We start from the raw sequence: 10,152 nt of genomic DNA on the forward strand, positions 1-10,152 counted from the left end.
GTGTTCGTTGAGACGATGCCACTGCTTCACGCGGTAGTAAAAGGAGTGTGTACCAACACCAATACTGGCGAAAATACACAATCTTTTATTGTTAATGCTTGGTTCATTGACTGAAATCGATATCATCTGCTCCTTATTTCTCGTCTTCAACATGACTTCATTTCCTATATTGTTACTTATTTTTAAATATCAACTCCGCTGATTTCATGATTTTTCTCAGAATGTCTATACTCCTTCACTTTATTGTTCTTCATGTTAAATTATAAATAATGTATATATGATCTATGCACCCATCCTATCACCTTAGATCCTGTCGAAATTTCCTCCCTAGCTCATGTACATTCTGTATATGACATTTTCCTAGGTAATTTTGAATCAAATTCAACTAAAATTTTTCAAAAATAATTTTTAATCTTCATGTAAATCTTGATAAAAACTGTAATTATTATTTAACTTTACTTTTAAAAGATTGCATAGTAAAATCCAAAATTAAGGATTTTATTCCTTGAAAATTAAATTATACTTGTCAAAACTGTAATAAATATTAAAATATATTTGTTGTAAAAAAAAATTACACCAAACATTAAAGTCAAAATTAGAAGAGATAAAAAATCCAAAATTTTAGATTTATAGCATTTAAATTTACAATGAAAGTGTTCTGAAACTAAGCAATTGCATTACACATCTCATTACCGAACATAATTTTTACTGTACGCTGTAAATATAAAATAAAAATAACTAATGGAATCAGACGTTGACTTAAAATTTATAACTATTATAGGTGCAGCGCACATGATTTTTACTAGCTATACAGACACACTTCCCTGGTCTATCATACACTGCGCCACTTCTTAGACATCTCTCTGATATTTCTACTTCCAAAATGTGTGGTAGTTTGCTCGTCTTTCCCTCTTTTCACTTTGTCTTTGCTATCTTTGAAATCATGTTCTCATGATCCTCGCCACGGTGAGAACAGTTATGCTTCGTCATATTGTAATGTAACACAACCTCTATAACCTGTAACTTCTTACCAAATCTATATCTACTCGAATACCTTGACCCTACCGGTGTTCTATTCTTTTTTCAGCCTTAGCTTTCTTCTTATTGTATTCCTAAACCTGTCAGAACGTTCTACCACAAGTTTATCCAAAATTCCACAACACAAAATATCCAAATCCAAAATGTCTCTATTTGTGCTTATTTCCAACATTCCTCTTGAAGGTTTTTTCACTTATTGTATTTGCTACATCATTTTTCTCTTGAACATAAATCTTGGTTTGTTTAATCCAAAATTTATATTGTACATCATGATTACCAGTTTCATTCTCTATCTCTATTGACATTTTCACTCTGGTATCTTTTAGCACATAACTTTTTAACTCTCTCAGTTTTAGTTTTTAGTTCATTAGATTTTATTATATTATTGATTACATTGAAAATGAAGAGAACCTGTTGTCCACGTAAATTGTCTCTCTGATTTGTAGAAAAACATTTATCAAGCACTATTACATGTAAACGGCTAGCTAAAATATAAACTTAGGAGCATTAAATGGCTGGAAATCAGTTAATTACAATTTAAAAATTGAATATTCTAAATTAAATTTTAATTACTGGGATTGCAGCGAGATTTGTATTCTTATCATACATTTACTCAGTAAATAAATTAAACTTAAATCAAAAGTGCAATTAACTAATTTAACGTCTATGCATTTATGACATGTTCTTGAGTGTCTACAAATTTTTATTTTAGATCAATTTCACTTGGCAATAGAGTATGTTAGGCTAGAAGATTCATGCAATAAGTACCACTTGGCATTATACCCGCTGCCTCATCAAGAATTAACCTTCGCTTTACGTCTTCCGTCTGAAACGCTTTGTATTTACGGTTATGTCTTTGTGTACAGCTATAACATTTCTTATGGAAGTTTCCTTGTTAAACAAAATGTATATCCGACTATTTTGTAATTATCAGCAAGCTAAAGTTCGTTAAAATACGCTTAAACAACGTATACATGTATATGTATTTGTACGCAAGCTATGATTTTATTATATATACTGTTATTACATTAAAGTGTTCATGGGTAAGAGTATCACAGTTAACCCTGACTCTATGTCGTAACTTTCAAGTGCAGAAATATTTCTTACATAAATTAATTATATTTTCAACGTAAGATATGTGTTACCCTGATCAATAAAATACAAATACACAGGTTTAGAAACATATTTCGGTCAAACTTTTGGTCTAATTTATTTCCAGTACCGTAGAATAGTTTGTCTTTTAGTCCGTACGAAAGAAATTTGTACATACTTAAGACTGAAAAGGTTACTTCGGTTAAAAGGTTCCTACACCAGGCCGTTAAAATTTTCTTACTGCTTACCTTTTTTTGCCTCGATCAAAAAACTACATACGTATGTAGCTCTCGGAAATCTACTTGAAAAATCATTTTCTTCTGGCTCTTCTAATCTAATTTCGGTCTAACATGTTTCCAGTGCCATACATGAGTTTTTATCGTTGTACCGATGAAAGTATGAATACATACTTAAGACTGAACAGCTTATTACTGAAGGACAGCTGAAAGGATTGTTGAGGCATATTAGTGTTCCTTTTTCTGTATATCCATAAGCCATTGTGATAATGCCGTATTACTATGTCAAAGAAGCGCATCAATTCCCTTACGTAAAACATTAACAGCTGTGTTCATTATGGTTTTCTTAGTTTATCTAAACAGTGTTTAGATAGTATTTGAAATGCATTAAATTAGTCACTGGCGAAACATAGAGTAAACGTTAGATATTATTTTTATTTGCTATTCTTATTACAGTACTGACCAAGCGCAGTATACTCAATATTTTATACTATTTAAACGTCAATATATGTTTCAGCCAGTTTGTCAAACTTGTGCTGAAAGTGACAAGAGCTGTTTAGTGTCAGCTAAATTTTTATTATGAAATATTAATAATAAACTTTTTCTGAATCCAATTATATTCCAGGTAACTTATCTTTATACAAATTTCCCTCGGATTTCAATGAATAATAACAAAAACAATAAGCTACATTTTTTACAGCCGATCTCAAAATAAGTGCTTATTAACACATTTTTCCTATTCATTTTTATTTATGACATTACAAATACATTTACTATGTCAAATTCTATTCCTTCCAAAAGGCATAACACAATTTAGAACGCAAATCACCCTTTGTAAGGGCACAGTAGTGAAGCAGTCTAACTTGTTATTTTGATGCCAGATGGCGATAAACTTACTCAGGCATTAACTCTACAGCAGCAGATGTGTTGTCTTTGTTGATCCAAATACTAATCGCTTAGTTAGGAACAGTTTAAATTCAATTTTTCCAAAATTAATGGAATAAGAATTGTTCTGATCACTCGAAAAACTTGTAATACCATATATTATACATTTAGCATGAATTTTGACTTAATATATACTTAGTGTGTTAAGAAAAAGTAATTTTCTAAGTGCTACATTGTAAGGTACTCGTTATTGCATTCATATACCATCTTAATATATTTCACAAACTCTGGTGATACTGAACTTAATCTTCCAGTTTACCACAAAGTTCAATCTCAGTTATTCATGAAGCACTAAAAAGTACAACTAGAGCAGCAATTCAGAGACGTGCCAAGACTCTTTACGGACGTGTTATTTTTGCCAGAGGTCGCGATTTGTAGAGGTCTTATCGGTACAATATAGTTTGTTATTAAGACCTAAAAGTTTTAGGTTAAGGATTTTGTTGGGAGTGCCCTTTTCTGTAAATTATTTCACTTCAGTACGGTAGCGCTGCCATCGCTAGCTTCTGTAAGCATGTAGTCTCATTCATCAGAGGCCTCGTGTATATATATATATATATATATATATATATAATATATATATATATATATATATATATATATATATATATATATATATATTTGTGTATATATGTTTATCTTGCGGCCCAGGGACACTCTAAGGAAAGATTTTTCCCTTCCGATAAAAATATTTACCATTATGCAATTAATTTAGAACAAAATAAATAGGAACTTTCATGTATAATTCAAATTCAAATGACTTCATTTGTATCATATATACAAAAGGACGAATTTAGGGCCATAAGGCCCTGTCTAAAAATTAGCCCTAATGTATAAGAGCGCCTTTAATCGAATTTTACGGAGAAAGTATAGTTCGATATTAAAAATTTTTCAATACACAGTAATATATAGTATCATCCTTTTTCACCGTGTTTACGTATTTTAATCATGACAAGTGTATGTAAATATGTTATTATCGTCATATACGATAATAACATATTTACATACACTTAAATACATTGCAAAAAACTTTCATATTGGTGTTATGCTGTATTTAACATATAAGTAAAAAAAACTCATTTTTAAAATACAATGTATTTTTTAAACTATTGCGATATCTATTTCTCAAAATGTACTTAAATAATCATTTTATTGCAATATTCGTAGTTTTTTACTCTTAAAAACTTATTATACTGTATAGAAGATGGTTTATCACATTCTAAGCAAACTATGAACACCGCAATGTGAAATATTTATGAAGCACTAAACAGTGTAAGTAGGTCGACACACCAATACGTGCCTGGACTATTTACTGTAACATTGTTAGCCTGATGGTCGTTTGTGTAGATCTTCATTGCAATCTCATATGTATTGCTTTAAAAGAAGGCCCTTTGGTAGGTAGAAGTTATTAAGACTGTTATAAGTTAAGTGTTCAATTGAATTTTATTAGTTTTATTCTAACCTGAGCAAAGGGAATTTGAACTCCACAACACATAATAGAGTGTCCTCGTCTAAGGACTATCAGTCATATGCTTTAAAAAGGTACACTTTTTTAATTGTATTTATTGCTTGACCTTTCTTCAAAATACAATAATGGATAATTTTTAAAATACAAACCATTTCCGTTTTTGAAAAATGCATAATTATCAGCCAATTAAATATTTTACTTAAAGAAAGCAGTAATAATCAAGATAAATAGAGAAAACAAGGAGGAGATGGAGATGGAAACGGGAGAGACAACTTATGTGGAATTTGATGTAGTAATTCACAATAATATAGACTTATGTAATTTCTTAATATATACTGGGATAATTTTGCACAAATTTCTATTTGTTATTATCGTCTAGACAAACGATATATATATATATATATATATATATATATATATATATATATATATATCGTTATTTTTCTTGCAATTGAAATAGATTTAATTAAATTTAGAGTTATAACAATGTTTATTGCTGTCGTATATTACAGAAATTGAAATATTTTTTTATTTTTTTGGAATATATAATTGTGTCATTATTGTTTATTTCGTTTGCTTCTGTAAACAAATATAGACATTATGATGATATATATAATATATATATATATATATATATATATATATATATTAATGTCATCAATTTGCTCCATAATTAAAATTTTAATGGACGAACAATAATAGTATGATGGTGTACCAGCACCTAAAAATATTTGACGGAAAAACACCTCTAACAATGTTTTAATTACTGCTTGGACGGCTTAATGCGTAAAGTTTACAATGAGCAAAAATATTGTAAAATCAGGAGAGGTGTCAGGTGTAACAATTAAAAAATAAATAATTTACGCAATCTTTGCAGCTTACACACACACATTTATTCTATCAAACTTTACAGTTTACATTTATGACACGTTTAAGAATCCGATAGTGGTAATATCGGTTTATAAACAGTACATAATATTATTATCATTATTACTAAAACGTATCGTACCACGTGGCACGTAACAGGCTTCGCTGAGGTTTGTATAAAAGTTTTAATCTATTACTCATTATGCTATCGAGATATTTGTAAGTAGATAGACATAAAATCATACAGAACAGAAATTTACAGAATAAATTTGCAAAATTCTATAGTTGGGATATTAATCGCAGGGTATCTTACCACACAATAAATTATAAGTTTTGGTTATTAATTAAATTTTAATAGCATTAATGTAATTATTTTCAAATAATAAATGTACCCGTGAGTTCGGAAGGGTACTACAATACAAAGTGCTCTAAAATCAAATATTGTTGTCGAATTTTTTAAATTTACCTTTCACTTTAATATTTTTTTATTTTACTTTATGAATAACATTTTAACATGCTCAAATATCATATTATTGTACTGAGGTTATGTAAAAACTTATTCTTCCTGTTTCTCGTTAAAATGAAGATATCGGGAAGATTTTCACGTTGACATATACAAAATTTAGACACGGTTACTTATAATACGAGGGTAAAAATATTCGCTTTTTATTTATTTCCCAACGGATTACACCATTTTACAATAGATATATACAACATGTGAACAGATGGCATTTAAAATCATTTAAAGCTCAGGCAATCAAAGTAGTTAATTAACTCAAATATATGGATTGACAACAGAATTAATAAATAAAAAATAAATTATAATAACAACAATAATAATAGTAATAACAATAACAAGAATAATAAAATAATAATGACAATAAATTAACACTGCAAGCTACAACAACTACAAAATTTACAAGTATGCTGGGGTGTGGCTACTCAAGTGAGCAAGGAGACCCTCCTCTTGAACGAGAGGGACTTCTCACAGGAAAAGTCCAGTTGAACAGCCGCCGTGCTAACAGCCTTGAGGAGACGGAAAATTCCACTTTTGTAAGAATACTGGGCTGGGAGAAAGCGTCTGCGGAAGATAGTCTTGGAGCGAGTGCCTCTGGGCGTGGCAATGTCAATACCGCTCAGGATGTTGGGACAGTCGATGAGCTCGTTTCCCAGCTTGTAGAGCAGAATGATGTCGGAATGATGACGTCGGAGTGACAGAGGTAGAAGAGCAAAGGACTTCTCCACATCCTCAACCGGGGTGGTGCGGTAGGTATACCCAAGTCTCGGTCCAAGCATCCGTATGAAGCGGCTTTGAATGTTCTCCAATTGGTTGATATGGTTCTTCTAGAAGGGAGACCAGACGATAGACCCATATTCCAGCAGCGGGCGTACCAGGGACTTCTAGAGCGTGATCAAGGTGAAAGGCGAGTTGAAGTTCCTAGTCGATCTGAATATGAACCCGAGCAGAGAACTTGCTTTGGCTGTAATGTGGGCAATATAATCTTGAGGGTTGAGCGAAGGGGTCATTGTCACTCCGAGATCGCGTACTTTGTCCACTCTCTTCAGTATAGACCCATTGAGGACATAATCGTGTCGGACTGGAGCTGCACCACGTTTGTAAGAGATGACGACGCATTTCATTACGTTCAGCTCCATGAAGTTCTCCTTGCACCAGGCATCGATGATAGTCAGAGAGAGTTGGAGGCGCTCAAAATCAGGAGCCAATGACACCGAGCCAAACACCTTGATATCATCGGCAAACATGAGATATTTGGTAAGGATGACGTTGCCAATGTCATTCATGAACAGATTAAATAGCAAGGGACCAGGGTGGGACACTTGCGGGACTCCAGAAGGACACTGAATGGCACAGAAAGGCACCCGTCATATTTGACTACAAGGGTTCTGTCGGTCAAGTAGCTGTTTAACCACTCAAGCAGGAGGCCCCCACACCATATCTGGCAAGCTTGGCTACATGCATGTTGTGATTGACCTTGTCGAAACCCTTGGAGAGATCAAGGTAGACGCAGTCAACTTGGTGAGCATTGCCAAAAGCAGCCATGACGTATTCTTGAAATTCCATAAGGTTAGTTACTGTTGAACGTGAGCACAGGAAGCCATGTTGAGAGGAAGAGATACATTTCCGGAGATTAAAATAGAGGTAGTCCAGGACAATGCTCTCGTACATCTTGGCAACAGCAGAGAGAATGAAAATGGGCCGATAGTTTTTGACGTTTGAGCGATCACCAGATTTGAAAATGGGAACGACAAAGCCACGCTTGAGGGCCAATGGGAAGATTCCAAGTGAGAGCAGGGATGAAAACCAGATAGCCAGATGAGGAGGCAAAACAGGGGCACAGTATTTCAGAACGCATGGAAGGAATAGCATCAGGACCAGCTCCCTTATTAGGGTCAAGCGAGGCAAGTTTGAGTTGAACGTACGAGGCAGTGACGACACATTTTGTGATGGAGAAGTTCCAGCCAAGTCGAAGACAGGTGAGGGAACTTGGTTCTTCGTGAAAACAGAGGAAAAATAGTTTGAGAACAATTCACACTTTCCAGCAGCACACTCAGCCTCTCTTCCATCAAATGATAGTTTAGCAGCAGGGGAGGGGCTACTCTTAAGTCCGTTGACGTGAGACCAAAAGGATTTTATGTTATGAGGAATACTGTCTTCAATTCTTTTTAGATAGTCTCGATGACACTTGGTGGCCAAAGACTTGCACTGGCTTCTCAGATTGCGAAAGCGTTTACGATGATGAAGATTCCCTGAGATTTTAAGAAGTCGATGGGCGGTCCCAGGCAGGAAAGGCTAAGGTTTGAAGCTTTTTTTGGGTGTATTTTGAGTTATGATAGAGGCAAGGTGGTCGCAGAACTCTGAGAAGGCGGATTCGACATCAGGTATAGAGGAAGGAGAAGGATAGTTAACACTCTGCAGAGTACGAAATATAGCGTCCAAGTTGCATTTTCTAAAGTCTGATCCTGACGTTACTCGAGGCTGAGGAATTCTGCAGCAGGATTGAGCAGGAGAGCGCGGGGTGATGAGTGTCTTCGGCAACAAGAAGGTCGTCAGGGCGGATAACTGCAGTCGTAGGGGTAGAGGAAAATATGAGGTCCAGGTAGACGCCTCTGTGATTGCAGATTTTATTGATTTGGGAAAGGTTGTGAGTAGAAGCTAAGTTGGATAAGTAGCTGGAAGAGGAATCTCCTTCAAAAGAATCAAGCTCACCCCAGTCCATTCCGGGTTTGTTAAAATCACCGAAGAGAAGCACGTCATCCACAAAATTTGAAGAGGAGAGGATATCCTCCGCCACGTCACAGAAGTCAGCGTAGACGATGGCAGGTTAGTTGGGGGGGGGGAGGACATAGACCGAGCCCAGCAAGATGTGACGGGATCCAGATATACAGTTAATAAAAACGCATTCCGAGGAGCGGGCATGCATGGGGACAAGTTCGCTTGCTAGGTGATCACGTACTGCTATGAGAGTACCACCGCCGCTGATCTTATTTCTCGTGGTTAAAGATCTATCACATCTGAATACGTTGAAACCAGTAAGGCCAAGTTCTGAGGAGTTCATGTCAGGTAAGAGATTCGTTTCAACCAGGGCGATAATATCGTAGGAGGAAGTTGTAGCACTGATTGAGAGAAATTTTGCTTCTTAAGCCATTTACGTTTTGAAAGTAACAGTTGAGGTGATGCGGTGCGCCGTTGGGTATTATTCGTTTTTTTTAGTTTTTAACAATCTGGGGGATGTTGTTTAGGAACCTTATTGTAAGATCCTTTTCGCCACTGGTGGTGCGCTCCTTTAATTCGGCTTTGAGGTTATGAAGGTGAGTTCTGTCTCTGGAGAGCTTGACTGAAGAAAATCGTGGATTCAATTGGGTCTCAGATCCGGAAAAATTCTTCATTGCAGTGGCTACATCAGAATTGCTGCTAAGCACAACTTTGAGAGGCCGAGATCGATCAGGTTTTTTACCGCCAACTCGAAAAGTTTTGATTCCATTGTTTGAGAAGTTAGGAATGAGGGGTGAAAAAATAGAAATGGCCAAGTCCAGATCATGTTTCTTCCTGGCATCAGCATTACCCACTGAGGACTCTTCCAGGTTGTAGACCATTATGTTATGGGCGGGCCGGGTGCGCTCATTTAGCTCTGCAATGGTAGTTTCCAGATCTGTGGAGGGGATGAATTTTTATTTTTTGATTCAAGCAGGGATACCTTGCCCTCGATTTGATCAACTCTAGGTTCTAGTGCTAACAGACCAGTACGAATGGTAGCAACTTCGTTCTTTATATCCGCGAGATCTTTTGAGATGGTATCAATTTTATTAACTTTGTCTAGTAGAGTATCAAGTTTGCCCAGTACCGATGACATTTGGGAGGTGAGTAATGCGAGTGGTTGGTTGGATGTATTCACACAGTCCGTTCTGGTGCAATGGCATTTTACGTTGGTATTTCCAGAGATCCGCTGGTACTCTGTTTTGCTCATAGCAATGCAAGGCCTGTGAAAC

At 35.2% G+C, this 10,152-nt stretch overlaps 1 protein-coding gene across 1 annotated transcript; it reads right to left on the minus strand.

Annotated features, from left to right (window-relative positions):
• Positions 1-7,567: 7,567 nt before the first annotated feature.
• LOC124355874 lies at positions 7,568-8,882 on the minus strand. Its single transcript, XM_046807028.1, has 2 exons — positions 8,631-8,882; positions 7,568-8,155 (listed from the first exon to the last, which is right to left on the minus strand). The coding sequence occupies exons 1-2, from the start codon at positions 8,880-8,882 to the stop codon at positions 7,568-7,570; spliced, it is 840 nt and encodes a 279-aa protein (XP_046662984.1).
• Positions 8,883-10,152: the final 1,270 nt, after the last annotated feature.

The sequence above is a fragment of the Homalodisca vitripennis genome, chromosome 2, assembly GCF_021130785.1.
Source record: "Homalodisca vitripennis isolate AUS2020 chromosome 2, UT_GWSS_2.1, whole genome shotgun sequence".
NCBI lineage: Eukaryota > Metazoa > Arthropoda > Insecta > Hemiptera > Cicadellidae > Homalodisca > Homalodisca vitripennis.